Source organism: Gopherus flavomarginatus, chromosome 9 (genome assembly GCF_025201925.1).
Source record: "Gopherus flavomarginatus isolate rGopFla2 chromosome 9, rGopFla2.mat.asm, whole genome shotgun sequence".
Classification (NCBI taxonomy): domain Eukaryota; kingdom Metazoa; phylum Chordata; order Testudines; family Testudinidae; genus Gopherus; species Gopherus flavomarginatus.
Genome location: NC_066625.1, coordinates 68,163,756 through 68,184,074, shown reverse-complemented (window position 1 = coordinate 68,184,074; position 20,319 = coordinate 68,163,756). Strand labels below are relative to the sequence as shown.

Genomic DNA, 20,319 nt, shown 5'->3' with positions numbered 1-20,319 from the left:
ATCCTATTTCCCCCCTTTGGGCCATTAGTCTAGCTTATACCATAGGTCACTCTCATTAAGGTCACTCTCAGTAGGTTGCATAATCCTGAATGTTATTTGGTGTAGTATTTTGTATGTCTAACACAAAATACTTTATTTTTGGATGCTTAATCAGACAGACAAAATGATTATAATCATCTTAGCTTTTGCACAGTTTCATATAATAGTGTATATATAGCACAGCAATTCAAAGGGCCCAATCCTGTTCCCACTAAAGCAGGATTGATCTCTAAATGGGCCCCCACAGTATAGCTATCACTGTGTTTCACAGCATTACCAGAGAGAATGGATGTGTTTGTTTACCGGAGATGATCCAAGGTGGCAGGTGGAGGACAGACCCATACTAGAAAGACTGCCAGCTTATTTGAAAAATTGAAGGACAGCCTTGCTTGAAGCTATTGAATGAACCAGAATTATTTCCTTAGATTGTTGATCATGGCGCATTTTAACAGGATTTGCAATCATGAATATTGCTTGTAGCTTAAGCTGATTTTGCTGAGACATTTCAACTTTGTCTTTCTATATTAGAACATGGGGTAATATTTGTCACCACATTAAGTGTAGTGGGTGCTTTCAGTTTCCTGGGTTTCTTGATTAATTTGCTTCATGACATTTTACTCCTCCAATTTTTTTTTCTTTAGTCTTTCTCACCTCTTCACTAGACTGGGTATTTTTTTTTGAGTAATTATTTAATATCCTTCTTGGTGCTTCATTTTGTGCTTGTTCTTCAACCTTTGATAATTAATGGAGGAAAGATGATAAATTACAGTTCACTCAGAGAGAAAAGGAGGAGGGAAGGAAGAAGTTGCATAGAAGGGAAAACAAAATGGAGCTTTAAGCAGAGCTGTTACTGAGGCTACATCTAAACTTAAAATGCTACAGCGACACAGCTATAACACTTCAGTGTAGACACTGATTACTGCAACAGCAGCAAAGAATCCTGTGGCACCTTATAGACTAACAGACGTTTTGGAGCATGAGCTTTTGTGGGTGAATACCCACTTCTTCAGATTCTTTGCTGCTTTTACAGATCCAGACTAACACGGCTACCCCTCTGATACATTACTGCAACAGGAGGGGACCTCCCATTGTTGTAGTTAATCCATCTCCCAAAGTGGCAGTAGCTAGGTCGATGGAAGAATTCTTCCGTCAACCTAGCACTGTGTGCACTGGGGGCTAGGATGACACAGCTCTCTCTTTCTCAGGGGTGTGAAAAATTGATGTAAATTTCCATTATAGATCAGCCCTAATTTTTTTCGACTAATATATAAAGTATCCCAGAAAAGGAAGGATGCCAAAAGGAAACGTCTAGTCTAAATCCCCAAACCAAGCATTTTAAGTGTTTCTTCTTTGGAAGAAAAAGTCCCAGGAGCATGTACACTCTGTACCTGAGAATTGAAAGGTAACGTTATTTTTTTACTACGATTCACTAACAGAAATAAAAGTTGATTCTATGTAGCAAATAAACAAATAATAAAGTTAACTTTAGCAGTTACTGCTAAAGAAGATAACCTGGCAGAAATTTCTGTGATGATTGAAGATGGTGATTGTTTCCCATTGGATAGGGGATTCATATGGGGAAAGGGCTGTCAGCTCTGATTATGCACACCATCCTGCCACCTGCCTTCAGAGACTCCACCCATCTCAGGATTCCTTAATTTTTCCATACTGTGGAACCCATCTGTAGCGGGGCAGTAACCCCGTTCCTGCCCAGAGGGGTTAAAAGCAGCCCTGGAGACGGCTGTGACTGAGGAAAGGCTGACTGGGGAAGCAGCCTCAGCTGGGGCCATGCCTCAATCAGGCTGCAACTAGCCCTATAAAGGGCTGCTAGGCTGGAGCTAAGAATCTCTCTCTAGCTGTTGAGAGGGACGGGCCTGGCTGCTGGGAGCTGAGCCGGGTAACTAGGCTGGAGCAGGGCTAGGGAAAGGCCAGAGGAGCTGGGGAGCTCCGATCTGGAAAACCCCCAGGCTGCAGGCCTTGTTAAAGGACAAGAAGGGTATTGGGGTTGCAGACGGAAGCTCAAGGGCAGGCAGAGGCAGCAGGTCCAAACTCTCCTTGCCGATGATGAGTGGCAATTACACTGCAGTCAGCCCCAGTGAGCAGGGCTAGATAGTTACTGGCAGTAGCCCAAGACTGAGGTGAGGTAGAACTCGGAGGGTTGGGGGTTCCCCAAGGAGAGGAGAACCAGTGAGACTGCGGGGTACTGTAGGGGACAGAGCTGTGAGAGAAGGGGCACTGGTGTCTGGGAGGGACACAAGGGGCCAGTGACAGGCGAGACACCAGCCAACAGAGGGCACTCCAAGGTTGGACAAGCTAATTCCCTGGATGACCAGCAGGAGGCGCTGCAGCAGTAAGTCGTCACCTTGCTACACCACCTTAGATAGGATTCCCAGGATCAGGAGCAAGCAGCAAATTCCCTGAGAGCATGGCATAGTTGAAGCCTTGCTGCCAGAGAACCTGGGAGTCCAAAGGGCCTAGGATCTGGTGCCAAAACACAGGGCTCAATAGGGATAGCCCTGGCATCCAGCAGATCCAAATTATTCCTTCCAATGGAGTTTTTCTCCTGGCCCTTTATGTGTACAAAGTGTAGAAAAAACAAATGAACAGTTCTACAGTGGCAGAAAGTGATTCAGACTCATGTGCCTTTGTGATAAAGAATTGAGATATGGATGGAATATTAGTATGACCATTTCCTTTTTCTAATTTATTTATATAAGGAAACAACCGCATAAAATCAAACAATAGAAGGTACTGGGGCAGGGGTCTATCATTTTATATGCAGATTGTATAAATCTGGAAAAAAAGGACAACATTTCAGGTTTCCTTGTTATAAAATATTTTGTGTCTTAGAAAGTGTTAGGGACAGCACAGTACTAGTATACTGTAAGACAATGGTCACATTGATATCATCTTCTTAGCATGAGTGTCTCCATCAGAAATGCACCCTACATGCATTTGTACCAATGTAACAGGATTAAGGTTTTTCTCTTTCTATCAAGGGGCAATGTAATTCTAGCAGTGACTTGTTCACATCTAGACCTGTACAGAGATTTCATTATAAACCTGAAACTTTAGACTGTTTACAGTAGTATGTTTGTTGGTAAAACTTTTGTCAGTGAGCAGTCTGAAAAAAACACCCCCCAACTGACATAAGTTTCCCCAACAAAAGTGCTGGTGTGCGCAGCACTATGTCAGCAGGAGACGCTCTCCTGCCAACATAGCTACCGCCACTCATTCGGGGTGGTTTAATTATGCCAGCAGGAGAGCTCCAGCATAGAGCAGCTACACAGGAGACCTTATAGTAGCATAGCCATAACAGTACACCTGTGCTGCTGTAAGGTCCATGGTGTAAACATAGCCGTAGCCAGAATGGCTGAAAGGCTTTTCGGTGAGCTTTTGGGAGAGTTTATTCAATCCAGCCTAAGTGAATCTAATTTAGAAGTTTGGTACCTAAACTAGGAAAAATGTAACTGAAAGAATTTCACTTTGAGTTGTTGGGGTCATTAAAGCCAAAATTCAAATCAAAATGAAACAAAAAAGCCCCACAAAAATAGATTTCAATGAATATCTCTGCAAATCATAACCATCCATTACTAGCACTGCTGAGCCTATGAACACGAGAGACTGGGACTCCCAACAAATACTCAGTTATCTAGTGGCAGAGTTCTCCCTTTTTTCAATGAAGTTGCAAGTATATTTTATTCCAGAAGTGATAGATTACCAGAGCCGTACATACTCCTAGGGAAATGGATATGCAAATATAAATAAAATAGAAATTTCCAAAAAGAAAATTTCAATTTGTCAACATTGATTAAGAGAATGTTAAATTGTTTCATTTTGAAATGTCAAATTTCATTACAATATTGTTAAAACATTGTTTGAATAAGATAGAAAGTTGTTGACAATATTAAAATATAGAATATTAATTCAATATAAAGCAATATATAAATACATTATGTTAAAATTAATAGTATAATGTAAATCAAAATGAAATGATAGACAAAATGAAAGGTTTTGACGTTATCACAGTGAAACCTGTCCATTTAATCAAAATCAAACAAGAAAGTCTAAATAAATCATTTAGACTTTTCCCTTCAAAATTTTGACAGAATTAACATGGTCCTACTAAATGTTTAATTTTCGATGAAGCTACATTTTCCAACAGAAAACTGTTTTATCAAAACAAAAAATTTGACTAGCTCCATTAGGCACTCAACTGCCATTGACTGTCTTTGGGACTGGGGTACCTAACTGAATTTTGTGCCTTTGAAAAAATCTCCCTCTCTGTTCGGTTATAGCTGAATATATAGCTCTTAAATGTAGATTCACAATGCAAGTGTAAAAATAAGAGTTAATTTTCAAATCAGATGACTGAATTTTATGTGAGCTGGTCAAAGAGGAGAGTGTTTGATATTGCTTGTGTCCTGTGATGAGTCACAACAGGTCAAAATAGTTTAGTATGTTAACATCTTCAGTTGTTTTCTGTTGCATGAATGAAGGGTATGTGATAGCTTTGGCAGGATGTTTATGGATGGTTTTGGGTTTATAATTGGGTTTTATCTGATCATTTAAGAATACTTCAGCACGCCTTCCCCAAGAAAGCTTGCTGTGAAATATACAATGGAAACACGTATTGAACGGTTTACATCTACAGCTTATGTTTCATGTTAAATTGCCTTAGTACTACAAAGAACATGAATCCAAATGTCAAATAGGCACCCAGAGGTATTTTTTTTTATTAACAAAGTCTAGCACTAAAGAAGAATGTAATTTGTCCTGTTTCTTTACATATTAGGGCTTGGCTGAACTCAATAGGAGGTTTTTCATTGCCTCCAGTGAGAACAGGGTTGGGCCTGTGGCCTAAATTTTCAAAAGCACTTGCTGATATTGGACGCCTTCATTTTTGGGAATCCAAACTCGGTTTTGGGAATGGAAGTTAGTGGAAGCTATGAATACTCAAACCCTTTGAAAATCATGCCTGTTTAGGCATCTAAAAGTGGAGATACTCCAATCCAATCATTGCATTTGAAAATTTTGCCCCACAGACGTTGCTTCAGTTTATTATTGACATTCATGTACTTCCGATTGTCCTGACTGAGAGTCCTTGCCTGCAGTTTGTGGCCTCATGGTTGCTCATTTAAAGTACATCACAAATGACAGGGGTTGTGAAACTTCCCCCTTTAGCAAAAGTCAAGTATTTATACTGACTATAGTGACATTAATTATGCCATATTTAGTGGTCTGTTTCCATGCTAATCCTTGTTTTGATTGATTCAGTAATTTCAATTATATAGTTTGTACAGGCTCAACATTCAGAAATACATTCTCCATTTAGATACAATTTTATCTAGGGAAAAAATTTCCTTGCATCTAATATTAGTTTTCTCTGAGTCTCAAATTTATTTTTTTACTCTCTATCTTAAAGAGTCTCACTTAAATGAAAAACTTTTAAAGGCTTGTCAGGCAATTATTCCAACAGTGCTTCACACATGTTCCTAAAAATCAGCTGAAATTGTCAACTTGTTTTTTGAAAGAGTGACTATTCTCTATAAAAGATTTTTCCCTAATGCTGCTTTTTAGGGATCAGTATTTCAGCACATTCCATGAACTTTTAGATACTTTACCTCAAATCCCATAGATGTCAGTAGGAATTCAAATTAAAATTTAAATCTTAGCAGCTTCACTTACATTATACCTTATATGAAAGACACAATGCAGCGTGAATGGAAGACTGCTTCTCAAAACCTCATTGATTTCAATGGGATTATCTGTACTTACATTTACATCATTATTTTTTTCTTTTACTATTATGGTTCCATTGAAGCCAATTAGTGCATATTATAGTACCAATGTTCTTAACTCTGCAAAACTACAGCAAGATGAAAGAGTATGTTTGTGTATAATAAAAATATGGAGCTAGGTTCAATGCTGCAGATTCAGGGGGTGCATATTATAGTATTCTGCCACCTGTGAGAACAGCTGTGCCCAAGGAGATTTTTATTCCTGAGGCAGGAGAGTCTATCCTACATGAGCAACAAAAAATCCTGTGGCACCTTATGGACTAACAGACATTTTGGAGCATGAGCTTTCATGGGTGAATACCCACTTCGTCAGATGCATGTCCTACATGAGAAACCCTGCTTTAAATACCATCTATAAGAGCCTAACCAGTGGAGAATAGCCAGAAGATTCATTGAATCAGTCAATACATCTCCCAAATCATCTGACCCTTCTCCCTTCTGTACAAAAACCTTGCCCACTTTTGGGATTTTATCAGGCATCTCCAGACCCAGTAACATAGGAGGGGTTGTAGGATGTTTGAACTGCTGCTTTCTTTATTCACCCCAAGACAGCTTTCCACCTTGGTGCCCACAGCAAATTTCCACCAGAACAAATTGGCAGGATCCAAAGGGTTAGTCTGGCCCCTGAATACCAGGCAGACTACTAGCTCATATTATAACCATATTGTCAGAGCCTTAACATATAGGTGAGCATATCAACAGGGAGAATAAATACCCCACACCATCCTTGCAAAAGGATTTCAAGCCCTTGCAGTGTAAATAGGAAAAAATACTTACATTCACATTGTTAAACTTCAGGAAAATTCTGCCATTATAACACCTCTATTGGGTTTTTCCCCCTTCTCTTTATAAGACTTCATTGCTATTAACAGATTAGCTTTTACCAACATTTATCACACTTGTAGCATCAGGGATATGACCATTATTTTCCATAGTACATGGAAGAACATACTGTGATATCTCAGATACCATATGTGGCAGCTACAATGACACTGCACACAGAAAGTAAACGTAAAAGCTACTGTAAAATAAATTTAAGGTTCTGCCTTAAACCCAGGAAAGCAAGAGACCATGTAAGGTTGTCCCTTTGTCTTAAACTCACTTTTCAGTATTTACTGAAGTTATGGCAGCATATACGATAGGATTGTAATCCCATAACATCAGGATACTGGATTGTTGGCTTTAAATCACCATATTCTTCCTTTTCCTGCATTTGTTAGGCATTAGTAATCACTTAAACATTTAGTGGTTTAATTAAATTTTACCCAGTTTCCACGTTCAGTAAACATAATCCAGGCATTCTGAGGTTTTCTTCATCTTTTCCTCTCCTTTAAACTGGTCACATCCTTGACTAATCTGTCACCCTTCCTCTCTGCTCAACCCACTTAGACCTTTACGCACTTGTACTGTGTTATCTTTTCCTTACCCCACCTCACCCAAATCTTGTTCCCCTATGAATACAACCAGATGTATGGCTGAACCTTTAAATCTTGATTGAGTAACTTCCCATTATCCTCATGACTGCTTCCTTTTGTGCCCCACTTTCCATCCCATTCCTCGTAATTAGGTCCTTGTCAGATTAATGGCCATGAAAAGCACATCAGGGACCATGAAATCTGGTCTTTTGTGTGCTCTTACCCTGTACTTTATAGGATTTCACAGAAGAGACCGGTGTTTCTGAAATCACAAGTAATGACCCAAAGGGAGCTGGGGGGGGGGGGTCACAAGGTTATTTTAGGGGAGGGGTCATAATATTGCCAACCTTACTTCTGTGCTGCCTTCAGAGCTGGGTGGTCAGAGAGTGGTGGCTGTTGGCCGGGCGCCCAACCCTGAAAGGCAGCACCCTGCTAGCAGCAGCACAGAAGTAAGGGTGGCAATACCATACCATGCCATTCCACCATTACTTCTGCACTGCTGCCTTCAGAGATGGGCAGCCGGAGAGCGGTGGCTGCTGGCTGAGGGCAGCACCCTGCCAGCAGCAGCACAGAAGTAAGGGTGGAAAAGCCACACTGTGCCATCCTTACTTCTGTGCTTCTGCTGGTGGCAAGCTCTACCTGTGCTTCTGCTGGTGGCAGCTCTGCTGGTGGCAGCTCCCGGCCAGCAGCTGCTACTTTCCAGCTGCCCAGCTCTGAAGGCAGCACTGCTGCAGTGCCACCAGCAGCAGCGCAGAAGTAAGAGTAGCAGTACTGCAACCTTCCTACAATAACCTTGTGATCCCCCCCACACTCTTTTTTGGGTCAGGACTCCTATAATTACAATACCCTGAAATTTCAGATTTATATAGCTGAAATCATGACATATAGGATTTTTAAAATTCTATGACTGTGAAATGGACCAATGGACCATGAATTTGGTAGGACTCTACTCATAACCCTACAAGCCTCCACACCTACCTTTGCTGAAATTCCACTGTGTCCAATAGCAAGTCTAGCATTTCCTTCTGAATCATCTATTGTCTTTACATCTTATGTATTGGGTCAGGAGCACCCCAGCAAGAATAGCATGGGAGGATCCAAAGAGGTCTGATATGTGAAAAGAACAGCCTGGCCAGCTGAAATTGTTTGACCTGCTGAGAGCCCATGCTAAGTTCTGAGAGCTGGGGAAGAAGATTCCTTCTGATCTAAATTTCTGGAACGATTTAGATTTGCTAGGTTTCAGCCTTTCATAATTGTTTAGTGTTTGGCCGATACTCCTCCAAATTCTTAAGACTATTACTCAGTATTTGATTTATTTTCTATAACCCTGCACTTTTGGGTTGTGTCACAGGAGTCTGCTCGCCCCAAGTGCACCACCTTCTGGTCACTCTGGGAATTATCTGATTCCAGGTCAGACACCTCCTTTCCCCGTCTCGCCACATGCTCTGCCTTCTTTCTGGCTCTCAATGAGGCAAATGCCTTGTGTTCATGCCTTAGCCCTCCAGCCAGGTCACATGTCCTCCCCTTCTGGGTTATCAAAGGATCTTCTTATGAATGGAGTCAATCAGTCTTTGCATACACTGCCTATCTGGTGCCATTTCCCCAATGGCCAGTAGGGGAATGCAGGCCTACTCTCTAATCCGGGTTCCAGTTTAGGGACCCTCTAATCAGCAGCCAAGATCTAGTCCATGCTGAACCTTATTGGCTTTTCCCTGATGCTTTCCAATCTTCTGGCTCCGCCCTTCTCTGGGTTTGCCAGCCTCAAAACTCCATCCTTCCAGGGAGTAACTTTAGGCTACTTGCTTTTGTAGCCCCAAACACTCTGTTCTTATGGTGAATAACTACAGACTACTTCCCTGCAGCCTGTCTCTGCTGCCAACTTCCTGTCTTTATAGCCCAGTTGTTCCTCCTCACCTGGGCTACCTTATTATTCAGTCAGAGGAGTATTTAAACCACCTGATTCCCCTCAACTATTGCCTGTCTGGTTAATTGGCCCCCTTCTTAGTCTACATTAACCCCTTCAGGGCAAATGTGGGGGTGACTACACATTAAAACAGTAGCTAACTGCAGTTATATTTATTATTTTATATTTATCCAACCTACTTATCTAAATGTAGACTTGGAAGGATGAGCTTTTTATCAGTAAATATGGGTAAATACCAATGTCACTGTACACACTCAAACCAATGAAAACATATTGCCACTGATCACCAAAATTTATGGAAAAGTGAAGTAAGAAAAATGCTACTTGAGAACTTTGGCATGTGATTCTGACAATTTTTTTTTAATGGTTATAAAGCTTTAAGTTTTTGAATCTCAGTGTCTACTGTCACTAAATAATTATTCTCAGCTCCGCATTGTCTGATCTCCATAACTTCCCACAGCTGTGAAAATTTAAATCAATAACAAAATTGAAAAAATGCTTAAAAACAAACCACTGATATGTATCTATATCTATCTAAATGTAAACAATGAAAAATCTGTAGCTAAGTTTTTAACTTCCTTTGCAATAATTGGTGGAAAAGAGAGTAGAACAATTGAGTTTTGCATTCCATTTCAAAAAATGTAAATTACACAGACGTTGTCTTCCAATGGCATTCTTACAATGACTATCCATTCCTCTGTAAACTAAGAGTACTGGAAAAATATAGATTCAAATCCTACAGCAATACCTCCCTTTAAATGAGTTAGTTTTCACCCATAATAATTTATATGTGCATAAGCACATTTAGCAGCAGAAGATAATTTTTACTTATTACTCAAACATGGTCCTATGTAATGAATCTTGTTAATACATTGTTTCAGGGTAATGGGTTTTGCAGTATAAGATATTTTTAATTGGTATGAATCATTGTACATTAATAAACAGGATAAAGAATGTAGAGACTGCACAGCAAGTTGGTGGAATATACAAGGTTATTTTCTTGTGGCAACATAATTTATTGAATGACATATTTTATTAAATGACAGAATAATGCAAATAAATCAGCTCCCCATTGCTATTACAAATGGGTCAAAACAATTTGTTTACATAGGCCAATCACCACTGTATATTTCTCTCTCTCTCGCTCACTCCATCTCTAAGTACAGTGAGGTTGCGTAATGAATGTTCAGGATAGTGCATGGTAGCAGTAAATGTTGAGAAATTCTGCTTGTTTACTTATGGCCATCACTAGTGTAATGCGATGCCTAACAAAGGTGATAAAATTTGGCCTAGAATTGTTGTTTTTATGGTGAAAAGTTGGCATGTTCCTCTGAATCTCTTATGTACCTACACACTCCATTACATTCAGCATTAACAGAAAGTCTCATTTATCAAGTTAAGTTTATGTTCCAAACTTCCAAATATCCAATTTTTGGGCCATGAATTGCCCTTGCTCCATTCCCTGAACTCCCTTTGATATTGATATGAGTTCCACATTCAGAACAAGTGCAGGACATTTACGCACACATATACACCTCTTTTTTTTAACCTGGTACAAAACATACAGTGACTGTCATTAAAAAATCAGATTTTGCCAACAGCTACTGCATAATGGTAATTGAGGTAGCATGGTTTTTCCTTTCTTTTTCCTTATTTATTCTGCACTTTAATGTACACAAATATTGACTTCTTAATGGTAACCACTGTATAAACAGACTGTTTTCAAAGAGCATATTAAACATGAGATGAGTAGTAAAAGCTTTAACTAACGGTACAGTCTTTTCACCTATCTTACTTCACTTTACTTCTTTCTTCTATGTCTTCAGATTGCCAGTAGTCCTGCAAGGAGTTAGGAACAGTTGTGTAGTCCAGGAACCAATCCCCTCCCTGGTATAACTCATTGGAAATCAGAGGATTTACACCAAGGATAGACTTCACTTCAGTATTGAATTAGGGCCCTAATATTATTACAGTTGTTCTGACAGTAGCACATATCTGAAGGCTGATCTTCGTAATGGTTAGCATAATTGTACAAAACAGAAAATACAGTGCAGTGCATGTTTTCAGTGTGATTTTATACAAAAATATTTGCATTTCTGCTGTAAAGCTGTTAATATAATTTCTAGCAGCAGGTGAACTGATGTAATGTGATTGATTTCAGGTTCCCTCAGGAGCTGAACATGGGAAAAGTCAGTGCTGAAATCATGTGGACTCTGTTTGCCCAGGATATGAAGTATGCTCTGGAAGGTAATTAGTGCAAACTATTCATTAGACTGGAGAGCTCACCCAGACTGGTTTCCAACACAAATCACGCCTGGCATCAAATGTCTGGAGGTGTTAAGAGTTTTCACTTTCATAATATTTTTCCTGGTTTGGTGAAATGGAGAACTCAGACATGTGGCTGTAAAAGAAGAGGGTGGTAGCCCCAGGTGTAGAAGGCAGCCAGCAAATGAGTGTGGAATTGTGAATGGAAGAATGAGACAAAATAAATATTAAGGGTGAAAGGGTGTATGGCATGAAAGATGGAGTGGTAGGAAAAGACCTTCGGCGAGTCATTTCAAATGGAAATACTATTACTTGCCTAAATTTGAAGTCTTAAATCACTAATGTCTAACATACTTGGTGAAAGGAATTGTAAACATTCAAAGATTTGTAAAAAGTGACAAAGCAATGTGTCTGATGAAGTGGGTATTCACCCATGAAAGCTTATGCTCCAGTATGTCTATTGGTCTATAAGGTGCCATAGGACTCTATTGCTTATTACAGATCCAGATTAACATGGCTACCCCTCTGATATTCAAAGATTTGTTAAAAATATATTTTAAAATGTTAACATACCCATAAAATGTGACCAAAAAGATTTGTAAAGCATAAAGTTATGGAGAAAATGAGTTAAAATAACCCATGTGTATTTTCTATTATTTAAAGATTTCATTATATCCATCTTCTAAGTAAAAATCAAACAAACTCAACAACAGAATCAAATATAGTTTTCCCTACATTCTTTAGGAAAGCACTTAGTTTAGGCAAAGAAAAAGTAAATGCAACATAAATATTTTTTTCTGTAACAGACTAGATCCAAAGATAATGCATTGAAATCCATATAAAACAATATTTATAACAAGAACTAAGTAAAAAAGAAAAGGCTGAGAATTCAAAAATACGTAGTCTGCTCAGGAGAAGAAAATCAATCAATATTCCTAAACTATGCACAAAAGTCCCTGTAGCCTGGATATATATTCATTGTGCTTATTAGGACACCACAAGAGAACTAGAAGTAAAAAATAGTTTTCAGAGTTTCTAGTGTATTTTTTTCATACTGTCAGAGACTTGTTGTTATCTCACAAGCTGAGCTCTACAAATTTCAGCCTTCATTTAAGCATGTTAGAGATTGAAATAGTTAGCTCCACTCAACCCACAGGAGAAAGGAAAGAAGAATTTGTCTCTACATAAGACACAAAGTGTTCCGTTCCAAAGTCTCTTTGTAGGTAAATACATACTAAATGTATGGCACTAAAAGGCTGACTGTCAAAACTACATTTGATTGGAAAAACTTGTTTTTTTTATACTGTACAATAATACCTGGTAAAACAAACTGTTTGACTCCATTACTTGTGCAGCCTTGATGAACTGGTAGTTAAGCACTGAAACAAATTACCTAGGGAAGTTGTGGAATCTCCTTCATTGGAGGTTTGGAAGAAAAGGTTAGACAAACACCTGTCAGAGATGGTCTAGACCAGCAGTTCTTAAACTTTAGCAACCTGGGGATCCCCATTTTGATTTAAAATTTTTCACAGACCCCCAAGCTGGCTTCTAATTTTTCCCTCGGGGTGCTCAACCCCCACTTAGCCCCAGAGCTTGTCCCCCCCTCCAGCCCTTCCCCCAAGGCCCCACCGCACCTCTTCCCACCCTTGTTTCACCCCTGCCCCTCCTCTTCCCCGCCTCTTTCTTCCCCCTCCCTCGAGCACACTCCATCCCCACTCCGTCCTCTCCCTCCCACAGAACAGCTGTGCAGCAGCCTGCAGGGGCCCTGAGAAGGAAGGGGAGGAGTTGATCAGCGGGGCTGGTGGCCCGGGGCATGACTCACGGACCCCCTGGAGTACCCTCGCGGACGCCCGTTTGAGAACCGCTGGTCTAGACACTACTTAGTCCTGCCTCCTTGCAGAGAACAGGACTAGATGACCTATTGAGGTCCCTTCCAGTCCTACGATTCTATGAACTTTCTCCCTAAAGGGAAAAAGAAAAGAAATGATGGCCTGTCACAGGAAGCAGTTATAAATCAATCAGTACTGTCTACCCTGTTAAACTCTTGGGTCAACCTGCTGAGGGCAGTGAGAATAAATCCCATGTTCAGTGCAACTCTCCTGTTGCACATCTAGTTCCCCCCCTTTTAAGTTGTTATTTAGGATAATGGGGTTTTGCAAGTGAAACATGTTGCGTGGATTTGTTCAGCAATAAACATAGCTAACCATAATAAACCAGATCCTGCAGTCTTTTTTGCAGGCAAAACTCTCCTTTGATTCAATCAGGCCCAGTAGTAGCTACAGAGTTGTTCCAGAAGGTAGTGAAAATAAGTATAAGGCAGTTATTTAGAAACATAGTTGGGTAAAAAACAAACAAACAATATTTGAGAATTGAACTGCATGATATTTACTCCAGAGCATCCAGTGTAATAATTTGTAGTATGGAGCTTCTTTGATGATACACTCCAGATATTCATGTTACTAATGTGATTAAAAAGAGGGACAAACAAGAAAGTCAGAAAACTCTGAGAGATTCAGAGAAAGCTATTAACTGGGTTTTTGAGGGAAGAGTTATTTTATTGTTTTGTGTTTCTTCTTATATCATGTTGGATAGAGAAAACATTTGTCTGTTCTGGGCATGTGTTTGTGGGCATTATCAGTCAGAAAAGATTTAAATGTGAGGAAGAAATGCTGCCTTTTGCCCTAGGAACAGACAGTCTTGTTCTGCATAGGAGGCTAAATGAAAGATGGTGAAAAGACAGAAGCCTGAGAGAAGGCAATGAAAGCAGTTGTGAAGGTGTCACTAGTAATGGAGTGAAGGAGATGAGGGAGGACATAAGAAATGAAACCTAAGATGTAGACAGGGAGAAGTTGTGCAGGATACTGAAGGAGAGACCAAGAAGTTTAGTCCCGATGTGATAAGCTGTTGTAAGAGCGATCAGAGAAAATCTAGAGGGCAGGGATGTAAAGGCCAATGGAGGGTTGGGAATCATACTGAAAAAGGAGGGAGTGATGAGTGATATCAAAGCAATTAAGGAGCATAAGGACAAAGTAGAAGACGTGAGACTTGGTCAGATGAGGTTCTTTGAGGTTCATTTGTAAGAACAGTTTCTGTGTAGTGGAGAGTACAGAAGCAGAGAGAAGATTCCTGGAATGGAAAGACAATAATGGAATATTATTAACACAGTACAGATATTAAACAAAATTGAGTCCCAGATTTAGCACACGGATTAACGTGTATTTTCAAAAGCCATTTCCTCTTGTAACCTTTAACATGTAGATAATAATGATAGCACTCCCTGTATATTCACCCCTAAGCACACTGTTACAAATTAATTGACTAAATAGTAGTGTTTTCGCCCTATGAACTACAAAAGCTATTCAACAACTTGCAACAGCATACCCGGTTTTCTAATTATACCTTATAAATCACTCTGAGGACAGCTTCAGGTTAGGCCAGACCAGTTGTTTGTATCCTGGTTGTAAAGCACAGAAACATGGAATTCAAGCAACAGTTTATTACAAGGTCTTCTGAATTGCTGAAGGAATTCATAAGGCACTGAAAGAGAACTAATGTTTTAAGCTCAGATCAAAGAAAACATTTGTTGCACTTTACTGAGAATACTAAAGAGAAAGTGTCATATCTGTGGCCATGTAGAACATGTTCAAGAGAGCACTGGTTTATTGTAGCCAGCATGTCATATTTCAGAACTGTGATATTTGTTGTTTGTGCCAGGCAATTCAATGAGGTATTAAAGGATTAGTATTTGCCATTGAAGACTGATAACTGGAGCAAAACATGGCAGATTCGGGAAGAAAATAGAATGAAATCTGTTTTATTCCAGTTACATGCATCTTAAGAAATCCTTTCACATACAAATTTGAAGCAAACATTTTGGAATGTTTAAAATACTGTGTATGTTAGCTTTCTATCTAAAAGAAAATCACTTTCTATTGTGATATTCAATTATATTGAAAATAGTTGTCTATTGTGATGCCATTTTGTGCTGTGATCTTATCAGTCACAGTTTAAGCAGGGTTGGGCTGGATTGGGACTTGGAAGAGAGACCCTCAAGAAATGCTCTGGCGCTGCAAGAAGTGGTATTGGTGGTTCCTTAGGTGGCACAAGTCAGTCCTGATCCAATACCCCCAGAGGTTTTAGGGTGCCCTTTGTTGCTGGAGGTACTGTCTTTCAGAGGAGAGTGATAGTCAGGGTTCTGGGTACTTATGCTCATTGAAGATCCGATAGCAGAGACTAGGACATTTAAACCATTCATGAAGGGAATAATGTTCACTCTTTCTTAATAGGCAAACCCTGAAGGATGTAGGCCTATCCTTGATATTTTCCAGCTCTCAATCTCTTTTTTTTTTTTCTCCCTGGATGTTACAAAATGAGGATTTGATTCTGCTTGTATTGAATAGGAAACCAATAGGATTTTTCCTTGATTCCAATGGGATTATGAGTAGGTCCTTAAGTATGGTCACATTTGATCCCTCCATTTTCAATGGAGTCCATCATTAAAATGCATTGCACTCTGGTGTGCCAGTACTGCCTTCCAAATGAATGTAGGCTACCATCTGTTCATATTTAGAGCCCACAGCAGCTATTGCAACCTTTGTGTGATCCAATTTACTATTAATCTCCTTAAGCAACAACACAACCATATCTTTCTGCCATAAAGTTGGGGTTTCAGTTGTGGTGGGTTGTTTTGTTTTGTTTGTTTCATCTAAAATGCTGGTGATGATGATGATAATCCCACATAATTTGCAAATGAAACTCTGACATTGATAAAAATCAGATTGGCCTGACATATTCCTCTTTTCTAGTCATTTCCTTTTCATATGTGTCCAGACACACACTGCCATCAGAATAATAATTAAAAAAAGGGATTGGGTAGGTGGGAGGGAGTAGGAGCGGGTGGCATGACATACTGGAAAAAGTGTAAAACACACACACAGTGCACTGGGTCAGCATGCCTCACAAGCAGAACTGCTTGAAAATCTAGCTTTTAAATAATCAGTGTCCCCTTTTTTTCTTCCTTTTAAATTAATAACAATATTTAGCTCCTTTATGGCATGAAAAGTGCTATGCAAGCATTAAGAAATTAATTCCGTGCCAGTTCTAATTCTCTTTATGGTGTAGGGATGTTTTCATTTATAGAACGGGTTGAACTTCTCTTTCTAAACATTTAATTAATTGGATTTGGCCTTTTTTTCCCTCTTCACACTTTTTCTGTGGACCCAATAGTGTTTTTCAGCACTGCGTTGATTATTCATCATTGTTTGACATGTAGTTTTTACAAATATATTTGACCCTATGAGGTTTTGGCAATTTTTTTGTACCTAGTACTCCTTTCAAAGTGTTATGTATTTATAGAGAAATCCTGTGCCCATGGTGTCAATGGGAGTTTTGGCATTGATCTCAATTGGGCCAGAATTTCACCCTTACTCTGTAATTTGTTACCTGACATACATGGTATGGTTTCTGCTCCCTGACTAGATGAGGAGCAATGCCTGAAAACTAGAGGGGTGGAAACCTGGTGAGAGAGTTGAATTTAGCAAACATCTTCAATACGTACTTCTCCTGTGTATCTAGCTCTGCTCCTCAAGCACATTTTCCAAATGTTCTTTTACTTTTACTTTTAAATAAAATAGTTCAGTTCTGGTGTCCAAAATAAATTAGTCTGTTAGAGAAATTGCAAATTACTATTATTATTATTTAATATTTCTTGTAACGCCCAGAAGCCCAATGAGTATTGGGACAGTATTGTGCTAAGTGCCTTATAAATATAGAAGTAGACACAGTATCTGCCCAGAAGAGCTTACAATCCAAAATGATAAGCTGTATGAAAAGTTAGGTGGAGGAAGAGAATCAGATATCCACAATTTGCAAATACTTGTGTAGATTTGCTGTTTGCCTTGTTCATTCTTAATCTAGCATATAAGGAAGAGTCATCTTTCTCATACTGCTTCTCAGAATAATTTTTGTCATCTTCATGGCACAATTGGATTTAAAGAAGGGATTTGAAGGACTGGGCGGTTCAAGGAGGCCATTCCCAAGCAAGAGGGGTAGCAAGCACAAAGACTAGAGCTGTGCACAGAAAGGTTTTGTAGAGGATTTCAAAATTTGGTTTCATTCTGATTTGGAACAAAAGCCAAAATAAAAAAAAAAAATTAGAAATTCTCTGTATAAGGGAATACAGCCCCAATTCCAAGGCATTCCACATGGAGGGCTGCCCCGCATAAGCAATCTGGAAGCCCTGGAGTTCAGAATCTGTGGCAGTCCGACAGCAGGCTGCTGAGGAGCTAGGCATACATGCTGGCAGGAAACCAGGCAGGTTTCAAAGCCTCTCTGGGTTGTGTTGGACTTTTGCTGAAATCAAAGCCTCTCCATGAAACATTTTGATTTCAACAAATCATCAAATACTGACGAAAAATGGTTGGTCCAAATTTTCTGACCATCTCGGACAAACACCTGTAGTAGAGGTCAAGGCTGGAATCATGAGAATAGTAGAAAGGGCAGGGAGGGATGTGATAAGAGACAAGAATAAATAAGAAGGGGGTATAGATTTCTGTCTTGAAAACTGGGTCATTAAACTTGAACTTAGTATGGTGAAAGATGGGATTTAGAGAGTGGATGTGCTACAGTCATCATGACAAGCAAAGAAGTTGTGTTTTGTATGCATCAGAGAGGAGGGACAAGCGTCAGATACCAAATATCATTTATCACTTTTAAAAACATTTTCTTTAATTTTGCATGCTGTACCATATCATTATCTACTACTATAAGTACCGTAAAATCACTAAAGTGCAGCACTCCAAAAAAGTTAATGCTGCTTTATTTCTGATTACTGGTGTATATGGGTGCTGCCAAATGGACCTGAAACAACAAAATACATCAGTAGACACCTGATGTCATTATTTAGGTTTAAAGGATTAAGTTGTCATTCACTGTAGAGTTGTATTGCCCCAATATTGCTTATTTAAAGCGTTAGCCTCATTTAATTTTGTTTTTAACCACTGCATATTAATTTTGTTATAAAACTTTATTGTTAGCTTTTACACAGACAGGCATTGATGGAAAATTATTTGTGTATGTACTTTCAGTGCAAATTGCCTCATTATGGACGAGACTGTTACTTGCCCTAATGCCGTTACACAGGAAATAAAGCAGTAAATCATTTCCCCTCTGTATGCCTTGCCCAGATCACCACTTTGGGCAAGATGTGGGAAATCAGGCTCCATGTGGCCATTAACCCCTTCAACAACAAGTGGGTAGAGAGGGAGGGGAATTAGCATACCCTTGGATCCATCATCCCAGTGCACCAGCAGAGATGACTTGGTGCAGGGAGGGAGGGGAGTATAATACACAAGGAAAAGGGCTGTAGCAAATTACACCTCCCGTAAGAGCAATGAAGGAGCATCCCGGGTGTGTCAAAGCTACACACTAGCCCATTCTCTGAGTTGCAATTCTTCCCAGAGGCTACTTCTGGGACATCGCAGCTACATGGCAAAGGTTCAATCTGGCCTTGTGGAATTTGTATCAGATACCTTTAAGACATCGTGGCTGGAAGCCAGAACCACTGAGGAGACAGATTTGTGTAGAATATGGCCATAAGATCTAAACGAGGGGCGGGCAAACTTTTTGGTCTGAGGGCTGCATCGGGTTTCGTAAATTGTATGGAGGGCCGGTTAGGGGAGGGGGGTCGTGGCCTGGCCCCCACCTCCTATCTGCCCCCCCCAAGACTCCTGCCCCATGTTCCGCCCATTCCCTGACTGCCTCCAGACCTCCACTGCCCCATCCAACCCCTCCTCTCATTCCAGATGGCTCCCCCAGAACCCCTTCCCCATCCAACCACCCATTCTCCCTGTCCCCTGACTGACCCCAGAACTCCTCCCCCCCTGCCATCCCATCCAACCCCACTCCTTCCTGACTGCCTCTCTGGGACCCCTGCCACCATTCAACCCCCTGTTTCTCCCCCCACAATCACCATCCACACCCCTGCCCCCTGACCACCACCCCAAACTCCCCTGCCCTCTATCCAAACCTGTCCTGCTCCCTGCCCCTTACCACGCTGCCTGGAGCACTGGTGACTGCCAGTGCTACAGTCGTACCACCTGGCTGGAGCTGGGCCATGCTGCCGCTGCCACCACACAGCACAGAGCACCAGATCAGCAGTGAGGAGCACCCAGGAGCTCACAGCCCTGCCACCTAGAGCATTGCGCCAGCCAGGGGCAGCTATATGTTCTTTGCTGCCCCAAGTACGGCAGTCAGGCGGCCTTCGGCTGCACGCCTGCAGACAGTCCATTGGTCATGCAGATTCAGCGGGTGATCTGCCAGTCCCGTGCCTTTGGCATCTGCCTCCTAATTGCTGCCAAAGCTGCTGGACCAACAGACCTCCCGCAGACATGCCGCCGAAGGCGGCCTAACTGCCACCCTCACAGCGACCAGCACACCACTCCCCGCGGCATGCCACCCCAGGCACACGCTTGCTGCACTGGTGCCTGGAGCCACCCCTGGCACCGGCAGCGGAGCAAGCGAGCTGAGGCTGCGGGGGAGAGGGGACAGCAGGGGAGGGGCTGGGGGTTAACCAGCAGGAGCTGAGGACAGCAGGAGCTTGTGGGCCGGGCAGAATGGTCCTGTGGGCTAGATGTGGCCTGTGCACCGTAATTTGGCCACCCCTGGTCTAAACATTATTAAACTGAACATCACAAAACAACACTCCAGGGCAAATAGCCCTGGCAGCATTAGAAAGGAGTGGAGATGAATACTCATTTGGAATCAACTCATTCCAAACTCAGTGTGATAAATCTTTTATATCATATCTCTCCATCATGTGTTCTCCCTTTATCAAATCCTCCCATACAAAGTGCACATATATTTTTTACAAAAATAT

At 40.8% G+C, this 20,319-nt stretch overlaps 2 protein-coding genes across 2 annotated transcripts in view; one reads left to right on the top strand and one right to left on the bottom strand.

Annotated features, from left to right (window-relative positions):
• The window catches only part of RSL24D1 (ribosomal L24 domain containing 1), a 922,223-nt gene that overhangs the window by 481,252 nt on the left and 420,652 nt on the right, over nt 1-20,319 (bottom strand). The window lies entirely within an intron of this gene.
• UNC13C (unc-13 homolog C) overlaps nt 1-20,319 on the top strand; it is a 375,739-nt gene that overhangs the window by 230,268 nt on the left and 125,152 nt on the right. The window contains exon 18 of the mRNA XM_050968692.1: nt 11,341-11,426. Within this exon, the coding sequence (XP_050824649.1) occupies nt 11,341-11,426 (86 nt within the window). The remainder of the gene's footprint in view (nt 1-11,340; nt 11,427-20,319) is intronic.